Source organism: Lagopus muta, chromosome 1, assembly GCF_023343835.1.
Source record: "Lagopus muta isolate bLagMut1 chromosome 1, bLagMut1 primary, whole genome shotgun sequence".
NCBI classification, from domain to species: domain Eukaryota; kingdom Metazoa; phylum Chordata; class Aves; order Galliformes; family Phasianidae; genus Lagopus; species Lagopus muta.
This window is the reverse complement of record NC_064433.1, coordinates 118,811,755-118,825,366: the sequence shown is the minus strand read 5'-3', so window position 1 is coordinate 118,825,366 and position 13,612 is coordinate 118,811,755. Positions and strand designations below refer to the sequence as shown.

General features: G+C 38.9%; 1 protein-coding gene across 3 annotated transcripts in view; it reads right to left on the bottom strand.

Moving 5' to 3' along the window:
• The window catches only part of SH3KBP1 (SH3 domain containing kinase binding protein 1), a 220,043-nt gene that overhangs the window by 135,275 nt on the left and 71,156 nt on the right, over window positions 1–13,612 (bottom strand). For all 3 annotated transcript variants that reach the window (XM_048932215.1, XM_048932205.1, XM_048932195.1), the window contains one exon: window positions 10,290–10,413. In XM_048932215.1, the coding sequence (XP_048788172.1) occupies window positions 10,290–10,413 (124 nt within the window). The remainder of the gene's footprint in view (window positions 1–10,289; window positions 10,414–13,612) is intronic.

Here is a 13,612-nt window from a genome sequence, read left to right as displayed (position 1 = left end):
TTGAGTAGTTGATTCCAATTTGAATTTACAAATGTCATTCCCTCTGAAGGGGAAGCTCTTGAACCATAATTGTAGTTGCCTTTTGGTCCAAGTACACACAAGTCAAAACATTCACTGCACTGAAGTGATTCAACAGCAGCAAAACAAGTCACTCTTTCTCAATGCAGGGAGAACTGATTTGGAGCTATTTCTGAAAAAATACATCACAGAAAAAATACAAAGACATGTTTACATTAAACTTTCATATACATCCACGAATCATCTTTACAGAGGGCTCCTGGGTTAAGAACAAATTCTCAGACCATTCATTTAAACTAATTAATTGTGTCTTCAGTTTGTATCTACAAGTTGCGTGGCTCTGCAATTTGATGGAGACCCAAAGGAGCTCTTGACAGGTATTGCTTTTCACTTACAACCTCAGAACTCATTCAAGGGTTTTAAGGTTGTCAAAGAAGCCGGGAGGCTCCAGCTTCCTGACTGTACTCATTAGTGCCCTAACTTACTGTAACACGCCTGGCTCTTATTACTACCCACAGGCACCTACAGATAGGGGAAAGAAAATGTCACCAGCCACACAGACCTGGTTTCAGCACAGCAGTTCCCTGTTTCTATACAAGCAACACAGCACCACCTCAGCTATGATCCAAGAAGCAAAGTAAAATGGTACTGAGCTACAGATCTGACTGCCAATGTAAGAGCACACTTAGATGGGTGTATTTAACTTAGCAGTCACAAATTCATTAATATTATTGCCAAGAAAGACAGGCATCCTCGAACCAGTTCAAAGCACAGCACCAAAGCTGCAGAGCTCGTGAAAAAGGTATTCGCTTTTACAGGAAAGACCCCAATTTTTAATTCCAGATAGGGTTATTTTTTTTTATTTTTTTCAAGAGCATGTCTGCATTATTCCTTTTATTCATCTTCTCTAACATAACAGAAAGTCTGATTCTCTTCTATCACAGCTATGAGGTGCAGATGGTCCTAGCTAGTCACTGGGGAGTGTACAGTGACCTCTCCCCTGCCCCCCAAGTGACTCACTGTAAGGCTCGGTTTCACATGAGCCACTCTGCTCATCTTCTGCCATTTCTCAATCATAGAAAGAGGAGCGGGGAGAAAGGTCAGCCTGTACATTTCCAAACCAAGTTAGCCATGAAAATAGCACTACTTCTAGATGAAAGACTGAATGAGAGAGAGATGAACTGCTGAGTGCAGGACAGCAGGTCAAGGACAGAGATCCAAGGCAGCTGAGTCCTGTGAGGCCAAGGACTCCTACAGCAGCAATCAGGAAGGAACTGCTAGCTGCAAGGAGATGCTTTTCTACAGAAGCTTGAGGAAAAAAAGTCATTTTTGTGATAGGAAAACTTATTTTTAAGAAAAGAGGAAGCCTCAGACTTCTAATTGCTGCTGTTGTTGCCTTAACAAGGAAGGATCCAGCATTTAGTACTATTTCATTGCATTTGGCTTGCATTAAATGTAGGAACTGTTGATAGCAAAACAGTTTGCACCTGAACTTGCTAATGTATTTAGTAACCCTTGGATGATTCAGACATTGCCTCTGCTATCAACCCAGAAAAACAGATGCCTACAGACTGGCCATTCAGATCTTCAGTTATACATAGTATGATCAATAGCTACAGAAACCTGCTAAGTTCAGAAGATACTGCAAGAGAGTTTTGCCAGGACAGGCAACTCTCTGCTGATTGTTTGAAAATTTAGTGAAGATAGCATCGTGCATCTAATATAGGAGTGTGCAAACTAAAACACATTTTACTCATACCCCAGCATTCTTCTACACACACACACACTGAACTGGAATCTTCCTGACTCGTTTAGTTCTTGTACTTAGAAGTCTGTTTTTCAGCATCCTAAGATCCACTCAGCCATCTTGCTGTCTTCTCTTTCAACTCATGTTTTTTAGAGGACACTGAGAAAAATTCCATTAGTCTGAACTACACTACAGATTTATTTACCCTCCTTCAGGTCTATCACACTTTTAGCTAAATCTTTACCCTCAAGCTACCTGAATTGCCCTCCAGCAATCCCAGCTTGTCCCCAGAGTTCACTTTTCATGTTTCTCTCTCTCTCATTCTTTCTCCATTCAATGTCTTTTAAGAGAAAGCTGCAGAACTACTTTGAGACTTTTCTCATGCTCACCTTGTCAGAACACAAACACAGGGGTGGGTTATTCAGCTTACAGCGCTTCCATATGGGCACTATATACTGTATTCTCCTCATAGTCAAAGCACAATCACTTTAAGATATGACGACTTTGACACTATACTGGATAAGAGCACAACCTGTTTTTCTCTATTTTCTCTCATATACAGGGAGTTTAACCTGAGAAGCTCAGATACCTACATCGTTCCTGTGTAGATTACTAGAGGAATCTCTACCACTTCTTCTCTTTTTTCTTTCAGTTCTTTCAGCTACCCTTGTAAGCTCTATTCATAATTTCATCTGTTCTCTTTATTTCTTCCTTAAAAATTCACTTAACTCTGCTTTCCCATTGATAAAAAATATTTTTTTTAAAAAACAAACCTAACAAATGTCCTCATCCACCTCCATAACCACCTCTCTGCTTCACCTGTAAGCTGCTTATAATCCTGATCACTGATCCTGTAACTCAATCCTCTAAGTGTCTTCAGACTTCTGTATGAAAGGGGCATCTGCTTCCTCTTTGTCTTCAATGTCAGTACACACCACCATCTGTAAAATTTCCAATATCATAATGATTCTCTTCATAACACTCTCCTATTCTCCAGATGTGGATCCAGATTTAAATCTTTCATTAAAACAAATGTACTGTATCTGCAAGAAATCTAAAAAATTAGACTGCTAGCAATCATTCAAAACAGCATTTTCCCTTGTCTTTTTAGTTTTTTTTTTTAAGTTGTCTGTTACTTTGTTTCATAGATCTATATCAACACACACACGTATATACAGTAAGCTCCTTGATGCAGTGACTGCATTTTACGTTTTTACAGCATGCTCCATAAATGAGATTCCCAGAGCTAAACACATGATATGCAAAAAGACTGCCATCTAAGTCAAAGTATCCAGAGAATAGTATTCACTTGGAATTCCAATTCAAACCATTTTTAAACTGACTTCCACAGGCTGTTCCTGCACAAAGCCTCAGGATACAAACTATAGTCCCATGCCAGTGGCATCAGGGACAGCATTTGTGCATAGTGCAGAGAACCAGGAAGCAGCAGCTGATAAGAAAGGTAGGAACTAAGGGGAAAATAAGATGGGATACTGCAAATTAAATTACAAGAAAGTAAATGATCTCACTGGAATAAGTGATTGGAATCTAGATACCTAATGAGACTAACTGAAAACCAGGGTGGCAGATGACCAGAACACAGAAAAAAAGTTTATATTTTGAATATATTAAGTCATTATTTAAATAGGAGTTGGAAACAAGATCTGCTTGAAAAGAAAAAGCAAGCACCTGTTCCACTGTTGCTAAGTAGACACTGTTAAGATCTTTATTCCAGACAAAACAAAAACAGTCAACAGACTCATCTCAAATTTGTAGCAGAGGTAATGCCTATCCCTGCACAGCAAGATAAGCCTATTTTAGGCAGATTTCACAGTATAGACAGAACTAAAAAAAGAAACCCCAAAATAATTTTAAGACAAACAACACAATCATTTTAAATTGCACAATTTTATGATTTTGCATGCTACATAAATGTATTTATATAAAAGGATACTGAATCCAAAGGTACAGCTCCACGAGGCAAGGAACGATACTCACACATTGGACAACTGTCCTTCAGCTGAACACATCTGATTCATCAGCCCCAAAACTAGCTGTATTCCACACACTTTGTGACCCCTCAGTTTTGCTACTGAAGATTATTTATGTCAAAAGCATCCTCAAACTAAAATGCTGGAGAGCTTCATTGTTTTCCCATGTACCATCCACAGGTTGCACATTAAATAATGTGAACAGAACACCCCCTGAGTCTCATTATCTCCTTATAGTAATACCATTTTTCAATAGTTGAAAGGGAACAAGTAGAGATTTTTCCTCTGAGATGCAATGGAACCTTCTTCACCTTCCTCCACAACAAATACATCAATCTGACAAAGATCTCACACAGGAATACCTAAGAACAAAGTTTCTTCCTGGCTGCCATCTATACGCTCAACAAAATCTCTTGTCTTTTCCTGCCTCTCTAAACTGAAAACGGTGTTGTTCTATGTAGAACTGCTTACCTGAGGCTAAAGATTATCCACATATTTAGTTTCAAGAAACAATACTTTTAAATGAAATACAAATGGTGGTATACAAATATGGTATTTAAACACAAAGAAAAATGATTTTGCTAAAGTTGAGTTTCCTGTGTGATTAATTATGTCTCATTTTGGGTTTACGTCATGTGTTGTGTGCATATTTTAACCTTAGCTGGCTGAGAAGTATGCTCTTGTGCAGTTGTACAAGCTGATTGTGCACCAATTAGCTAATCTTAAAAACTAAAAGGAATTTTTTCCTCATGCTTATTATAATTTCTCTGAAGTTGGAAGTATTTGCAAGGGAACACCACAGTCTGCATGTCTGAAACACATAAACAGCAGAAAGATAATCCAATCAAAAGGCAGATTAATGCCTTCTACCTTCTACCTGTGTTTGAAAGAAAAACCAAAGCTGAGCATACTGAAGGTCAGACACTTCATCAAACATGACTGGCATGTGACAAAGGCAGTTGTTTGCTCTAGGTTTAGTAATAAAAGATTTTGTGACAGAAATTTTGAGGTTTGCCTTTTTGTTGAAAAAGATAACCAGATTAATAGCCTGCATGCATCACTTAAAAGATACAAAACTCTTTCATTTTGTCTTTTTAGTAAATGCATTATCCCTATCATAAAATGAAGCATTTTTCTTGTAAAATGCTTTTCCCATTTCTCAAATTTATGGGGAAAAAAAAAAAGAGTTAAATCTCAGTTTTCCATACAAAAGGCAGTTGTTATTTGTTCATAATATAAACACTATATCATGTTGTCACAGTTACTTTCAACAAATTCCCCGTTTCAGGATAGGATGGAAATTCTCTTTATTATTTATATGTGGAGTGGAAATTATAAATAACTAATTCTCCAGAGAAAGAGAAAAAAAGAATTTTGTTGCTTTCAGTGTTTGGCTCTGATGAAGAACATGTAACACACGATGAGCTGCTCCAGATTTTCTGGCTTGAATAACCTCAGCGCTGACTATATTTACAGTTTGTATAGAACAAATACACCTGGCAAGGCTATGTTTCTTTTCCTTAAATATTTTTACTTGTTTAACAATTGCTGTTAGTTTGCATACTGCCTATCAGTGCCAGTTCTGCAACATGACCTACGTATAGGCAAAATACATCATGCCCGGATACACAAAATAATGCAGTACACAGAGAATACTTAGAAATTGGAACAAAACTACCATAAAACAACCCTTAGTTGTTTAACAGTTAAGTTCATTACATGCAAGCTTCCATTACATGCTTTTATAGATGGATGAAGATCTTACAGAATTTATGCAGATCTGAAATCGTGGCACAATTTGTGATCTGTTTTTGGATTTTGAAAGCTAACTTGGAAAGATGGAATTTCATCAGGATGGAAAAAAAATTAAAGAGAAGAGATACCTTCCAGTGTTTTCCTGTTCCAAGATCTGACTAATATTCTTATGATATTGAATAACACTAACAATAGCAATAATTTTACTTATGCTTTCCTTCACCAATCTAAAAATGCTCTCGGGGAAAACTTTCCTAATCTGTTATTAGCAGGGTACAAAAATGTCAATTCTAACTAAATCCAAGGATATAAACTTTTTTTTTTTTAATTCAGTTTTACAGAAGATTAAGAGCAATAGTTCTGTATGAAAAAATTATGGAGCACTGAAAGGATACAATAAAAGACCCACACCAGTTATATGAGGTTCAGGAAGAAGCAAATGAGTGATCCTGCACAGATTCTGGCATAGCATATGTAAGAAAAGCACAGCTGACATTCAGGCAGTTTCAGACAAGTCATTCAGTGCCATGGCCTTTTTCCTTAGATGGGGATTGATAGAGCAGCACCTGAGGTAACCATTAAAACTAGCCCAGAGTTGTCAGGGGAAGCAAAAGGACATCTCAAATAGTTCTTTTTTGAGCTTTTCAGAGATCAAGTACAAACGCATTGGAATGTTATATTAAGATGTTCTGTTTTCCAGATGTTGATGACTATCACCACCATACATGATCATATCAGATTGCAACATAACCCAGACATGTATTACTCAGGTATTGCAAAAAGCCTGAAGAAGAGATACCTGAAATATCTGCAATTCATGAGTAATTTTAAATATGCTCTGCAATTAAAAAAGGAAAAAAAAGGAAATGTTGAGTGAACTGGGCTTGTTTAGCTTGGAAAAGAGAAGGCTCCAGGGAGACCTCATTGCAGCCTTCAAGTACTTGAAGGGAACATATAAACAGGAGGGGGTATGACTGTTTAAAAGGGTGGATAGTGATGGGACAAGGGGGAATGGTTTTAAACTGACACAGGGAGGTTTAGGTCAGATATGAGGAGGAAGTTTTTCACACAGAGGATGGTGACACACTGGAACAGGTTGCCCAAGGAGGTTGAGGATGCCCCATCCCTGGAGGCATTCAAGGCCAGGCTGGATGTGGCTCTGGGCAGCCTGGTCTGGTGGTTGGCGACCCTGCACATAGCAGGGGGGTTGAAACTAGATGATCATCGTGGTCCTTTTCAACCCAGGCCATTCTATGATTCTGTGAATTAATCAGAAAATAAAGCTGCCTATCTGAAAACAAAAACAAAAACAAAAACACAAGAACATCAATACAGATCAGCTGTATTGATGACCACAGCAGTCATTTCTACTGTACAATTCTGTTGGGTCAATAGTATATGCAGTCACTGAAAAACATTAAACAATGAGAAATGTTCTGTTTTTACTTTTCTCAGTGAAAAGCAGACAAAATGAAATCCTTCCATCGTATCTCCATCTTTAACAAAAAGCTGAGTAACTGATAGCTGCTGACCAATCATTAGCAATACCACAACCAGCTGCCACCCTCAGTATGTAGCAGAAGTACTAACACAGTTGGCTACTACTCGTGGCATTAAGCCAACTTGATTTTTTTCCCTAGAATACATCAGTAACCCACAAAAGCAATGTTCATGACTTATTTGATGACACAAGTCTTTAAAAGAAGCGCTTCGACTTTACACTGATTTTATCCTAAGAATCCCTGACGCAGTGCTTAGCAAGAACTAACGTCAAGAAACAAGATACAAAGCTGGATTCATAATATCATTTTTTATTCAGAAATCCACTCTTTTCCTCTAGCTATTCAGATGTTTCTTACAAATAATTTAACTGTTTTCCTTGAATACCACTGCTGGACACTTGTCAATATTTCTCAAGGAAAAACTCTCCACAAGCCAGCAGCCAAAGAGGCCAAGATTCTTCTGCTCTAAATGCCTGCTAAAGTGCTGCTACTTATTTAAGGCCAAGCAACTTAAACAGCAAAACTATGCAATATGTAACACCACAGCCATACAAAAGCACTTACCATCTTGGTAGCAGACACTGATGTGTCTGACACTGACGTGATACTTCATTCCTACCACTACCAGATCTGCTCTGAAGTTCCAAACAGCAAAATTACATTGCCCGAGCAAATAAATCAGACTGACTGCTATTTTCACTGCTAAACAGTAGCTACAGATATTTAGATCATAAAATCAATAAAGTTGGAAGAGATCATTAAGATCCTCTAGTCCAATCCTCAAACCATCCCCACCATGTCTACTGAGCCATGTCACTCAGTGCTACAACTCTGTGTTTCCTGAACATCTCTGTCCTTGGAAGTAACTCCACAAATTCCTTGAGAGCAGACCTGCTAGATTTCCTGTTTCTGGGACAGCACAAGTTAGTAGGAAGACTTTGACAGGATCTGCACAGATGCTCTACACTCGTGTTGTGACCATCCTTTCTCCAGAGCCCGATTATCTCTTGATATCACCTGCTCCAATGTGTCGCCTGTGCATCTACATGTACTAACAACCAGACAGAGCTCCTTAACCCTTCCAGTCTTCCAAAAGAAATAAAACTGCTTCCTCTGTCTTTTCCTCCATTTCCTGAGCTCTGTGATGATCGAGTGAATGCATCTCCAGCCACCATTTTGAGCCAAAGGACTGCAGCAGATACATTTGTCCCTTCTTTGTTTCCTAATAACAACAACAACAACAAAAACCACCTCTTTTTCAGGTCAGCTCAGTTCAGATTCTGTGATCAATAAACAGATTGAGATGGGGCTTAATAAAAAGCACAGTACACAGACATTTGAAGAAAAGAATCCCTGTGGCCTTTAGGGCTCCTTCTTCAGCAATGTATTGCAACACTCTCAACAAGGAGATATGCCCTGTAGCTCTTAGAAAACTCTTGATTATTGGACACAACAATAGCTACTTGTGTGTTTGTACTCACTTGAACAAGCTGGCTGTAGCACCACGCTCAAACTGACCCCAGAAAAAAAGATAAGTTCTTTTGGTCTTGTCATATTTGGTGCATCCTTAGCCATGATGCTGGAGTAGATTACAACATACTGTAACTGTCTGCTTGGCAGCAATGGAAATAGCCACAGAGAAGCAGTCAGAACATTTATCAACCTCAACATCAACACTACACAGAGGTAGCCATGAAAAGTGCAGTCTCCACTAATGAAATTCAGTGCAGTAATATCCTAATATGAGACCTGCTAATTTCTATATCTAATCCCTTACTCAAACTGAAGATCTCAATGTGTCTTTCCTTGGTTGTCTATAAACAAATATGAAGTTTGTCTTCTCCAACCAAAAACAGAAAAAGAGAACCTCCTTTATCTTCTGAATCTTTCAGTGTTTCTGAATTAGAGGAAAGAAGGAGGAGGAGAAAGCCTTTATTCTTCTTTTCAGATTTGGAGTGTTATCCCCTTGCGACTGAACCAAATCTCTGCATCTGCCACAGCTATTAGTCTTCTCCAAATAGCAACTGAAGCAATATGGAACAGGCTTAATCCCTAGATAATTTCACAACCACTCATATGGTTCTGTATAGCAGCCATGAAAAAGAATCATTCTTGGTAATTTAATTCTTCTGTTGTTTGAAGAAACTATGACCCAAAGCAGGAATTTTGGATGTGTCTCCAGATTCAGGATAACACTGCAAACACAGAAGACAATGCTTGCTGAGATTTCTTTCCAATTTTTTTTAAGGGGACATTATTCCTAGCAAAAATGGTAAAGATTAATCCCCCTTACATTTTAAAGGAAGCCATATATTTTGCAGAAATTATTAAATCTTCCTCACTTGCACACCTTAAGGTCTAAGACCTCAAGTCAACCTGCCAGCTCATACACTACAATCTTCACTCATATGTAAGAGAAAATTTCCATCTGCATAGCCCTAACAGTACAGAAGGCACGCCAAAATGGAAACTGCATTATGGCAATGATTAATGACAGCAGATTAGCCTGTATAAGACAGTAAGCAAGAAAATGTCCTGGGAAAAATACAGGCCATCTCTTCCATGTAGATAGCCGTTTTCCTGCAAACAAACTGATGCATAAATATAATAACCTAAAGAAAAATCCACCTCATTATCTGTTACATCGCCAACTTTTTGTTTTGTTGATATTCTGAGAGCGGAAGTGGGAGCTAGTGAAAGAGACAGAAGATCTGGAGGCTTTCCCTTAAACAATTCAAAACCATACATAGGAATCTGCCATGGGATTCTAGCCAGGCACAGAGAGCACGCAGTGCAATCTGAAATACATGACAGCGGTAGACAATTCCCAGGAAACTAGTGTGTTAAGCTTTCCATTTTCCACATTGTCTTTTTTTTTTTCTTTTAACATTCTCTGTCCCAGATAAAACATGAATACCTCAATGTGACATAACCTGAATGACACAACTGTGCAAAAAGCTTCGCATATGCAAGCTGTCAGTTCATTACTTTAATAAGCTTTAGTAATCTGTTCATATTGCTTTTCTTAATTAAATGTATCTAGGAGGGATTTCTGTTAAGAAGAACGGGATGCCTGTGAAAATTAATGTGGAAATACTGGACATAATACATGCATCTGTATGCCATTCTAGAGGAGAATGAGAAAATTTTAATATTCTTGCTATGCCTTTACACTTAAATAAACTTTAGCTTTAGTTTTATAAACAAGGAAAGGTTACATTTCATTCTTTTAAAGGTCTGAATGCAATTCTGCATTTAAGATTCCATATACTTTACCTTTTCTGTTGGTTCTAATAATTGTCTCAGACAACAGTAAAGAGCTTCCATTGCAAATTTCATTTATAGGCTTCTCTGGTGGTTTGTTGGCAGTACTTTCTTTCTTCATGTCCTTCTTTATTTCCTGCATAAGGAAAGGCAGGTGGAGAGGGAGAAGAAAAAGAAGTAAAAAAAAAAAAAAAAAAAGATGTATTACAGAATATTCTAAATCTTAAGCTCCCACGATTTCTTATAACTTCTATGTGTACACCATCTATTCTAATGCTTCCCCAAAGAATCTATAGAAGTTGCAATGTCACAAAATGGAAGTCATTTTCAGTAACTCTTCCAACCGATACTTTTTTTTTTTCTTAAAAGGGGCTAATTCCTTATTTAGGCATGGAAACTGCAGGACAGCTTTGCAGTTCTATTACTAAAGATTACCAAAGCTGACTAGTGAAAAAAAATTCTGTTTATCCATTCATTAGCTGTACATTTGACACAAAGGGCAGAACGTGGTTCAGTGTTCCTTCTGCACAGACAGCTAAGTCTGCTTCCCCTATGTCAAGAAGCCCACAGAAACAACAACCACGGCAGGAAGAAAAATATTAAATAGGAAAATATGACAAATGTTTCCATAATTGGCAGAAGCATATAGAGCTGCCGTCAGAGCTGTTGCTAACCCTAGCACATTTTGCAACTGACAGCCTTTTAAGGTGATCATCCTCTTTGGCAGCACACAGAAAACATGTGGTGGAGCAAAGCTTCATGAAAGTAAACCCATGGACAGGGAACTGCCACATCAAAGAGGCTAGGCCATTTGTCTATCAACCACCATCTACCAAAAAAAAAAATAAAATCACAAGAAAATTTAGGCTTTGGCTCCAAGCTTTGCCCTAGGTCAGGAGGGGAGAACCCTTGTGTTCTTTGCTCCACCCTCCAGCTCCAAGCAGGGAGGGCAGCCATCTTGGGTCAGACCAGGCTGCTCGTAGCTTTGGTCAGGTCTTTAAAAAATTGCAAAGACAGAAACTGCACAATTGCACGAGCAACCTGCTCCACTGCTTGATGGATTGTGAAGAACGTGTTCCCTATGCCCAGCTTGAACCTTGCTTTTCTGTCTGCTCCCTGGATCATGCCCAGCAGAACTTGCTCCAGTCTACTGATATTTTTTCTGGTACTGATGGAATCAAAAGTGGTTGCTCTTCTCTGGATGTAGAGCAACGTGCCAGGTAAAGGAAAATACCAATTCTCTCAATCTGCAGGTTGTGGGTCTGTTACGTAGCCCAGGAAACTGCTGGCAATGTTTGATGCCAAGGCACAAGACTAGCTCCTGTTCAGCAGGATCCACAGGCCCTTTTCAGCTGAGCTACTCTCAAACCCATAAGGCCCCAGTCTGTATCCAGAGATTCCTATTTTCCAGGGGCAGGAGGGCATTTGCCCTTTCTGGGATTCTCAAGGCTCCTGTATGGGTCCCTCTGGACAGCAGTTCTGACTTCAAGCATGTCAACTGACCCTCTCCATTTCGTGTAATTTGCAAATTTGATGAAATCCTCTCCATTGAACAGACATTGGAGACAGGTGGTGGCTTTGGACAGACTCTTCCCTCAGTAAAATGAAAACTTCGACCCTGAGAGCTGTCCTTCAACTCTTACATATTTGCTGCCCTCCTCTATATCACAGTACAGCAGCAACCTCTATCATCCCACACAGCATGATGGATCTCCTTCAGGTTTTCACCATATTAGCCATTAGGAAACACTTTCTTACCATGAGGGTGGTTAGACACTAGAATAGGCTTCCTAGTAAGGTGGTTAATGCTTTAAGCCCAGTGTTCAAGAGGCATTTGGACAATGCCCTCAATAACATGCTTTAACCTTTGGTTAGCCCTGACATGGTCAGACAGTTCCCTTCCAACTTAACCATCCTATTCCATTCTGACTAGGACTTTTGCACTGTTTCTTGGTGGTATTTTGATTACAGCAAATACAGTTGCTCTCTGACTAGCTACAACTCCCACCCTCTATGGGCCAATATGCTCTTAAGTAGGCCAATGGGGACTGGACAGGTACTGCAGGACATCCACATCATGCTGAAATCTCCTCCAAGCCACATAGCAAGAACACCTTGTAGTGATACAAGACAGACCAAACTCAGTGACCTTGAAAGCCCTTTCCAGAACTATGTTCACCAGACAAATATCCATGGAGAGCCCTGCATGGCCTGCCCACAGACAGATACACTCTCACAGTGCCAATAGCTTCAGAAGTACCTCAAAACCTCTTCTTTGGTACCCTTTTATACTTGATTCTGAGGCAGTGCCCAGTATAAACTTCATGAGTCGAAACGCTGCATTTTTCCTAGCCCAAGCAAAGATAATTGCAGGTTATTAGATCATTTTCCAGAGCTATTCCTTGGGAACTCCTGAAGTAAGCAACCTCACATTTCAACCACTAAATTTAAATCAGATTCTCCGATGCCACAAGCAGTCTCCACAGATTCAGTCTCCATCTCCTGTGTATGTGGGTTTTAGAGTGATTTCAACATGATGAACAGTTCTATCTGGTAAGAAAGATCTTTTCTAATTGTATCCCAAACCATTATAAATCACAGAAAAATATTAAGGCAATCTCAATAAGCTTGTGAGCTTTAGAATACTACAGTATTGACTGTGATAAAACTCCACCAGGTAGCAAAGTTTAACACAATACCTGTATATCTGTGCCCTATTAAATGACTATTTCAAATTAGGAAATCTAGACATTAAGAACTTTCCTCTTTTCATAAGTGTTTTCAAAAACTGTTACTCATTGACAGAGCAGCCTTCATGCCTTGTCAAGCTGGGGAGAAAAACAAAATGGGAACATAATAGCTGTCAAGGAGAAAAGTCTTTGGCCCACCCGTAACTTCTCATCTTCTTTTTAAGATTTAGCTTTGGTTTCAGAATTTCATCACCCATTACCTTTTGAGGAAAAAGTCTGATCTGTGTGCCTAGCACGCTGAAGTTCATGCTCATCTATCAAAACGTTTCCTATAATTTACAGCTTGAATCATGCCACTCACAAGAGTTACCGTCAATATTTGTTATCAAGTACTTTCTGAAAGAACTTCTGCCATGTTCACTACATGAAGGTTTCAAGACTTTTTTTTTTTTTTTTACAGTTCTGACCTTTACAGGAAATTCAACCAAAGTTATTTGAGGAAATTGTGCAACCCTTTCCATGACAGTAAGTGCAATGAAATGCTGTCCTATGCTGATGTATATATGAAATGTTTCATCCAGCCATTCATTCACCATATTTTTTGGGAGCCATGAAAAGTTATGAGAAAATCACTACAATGCTTCA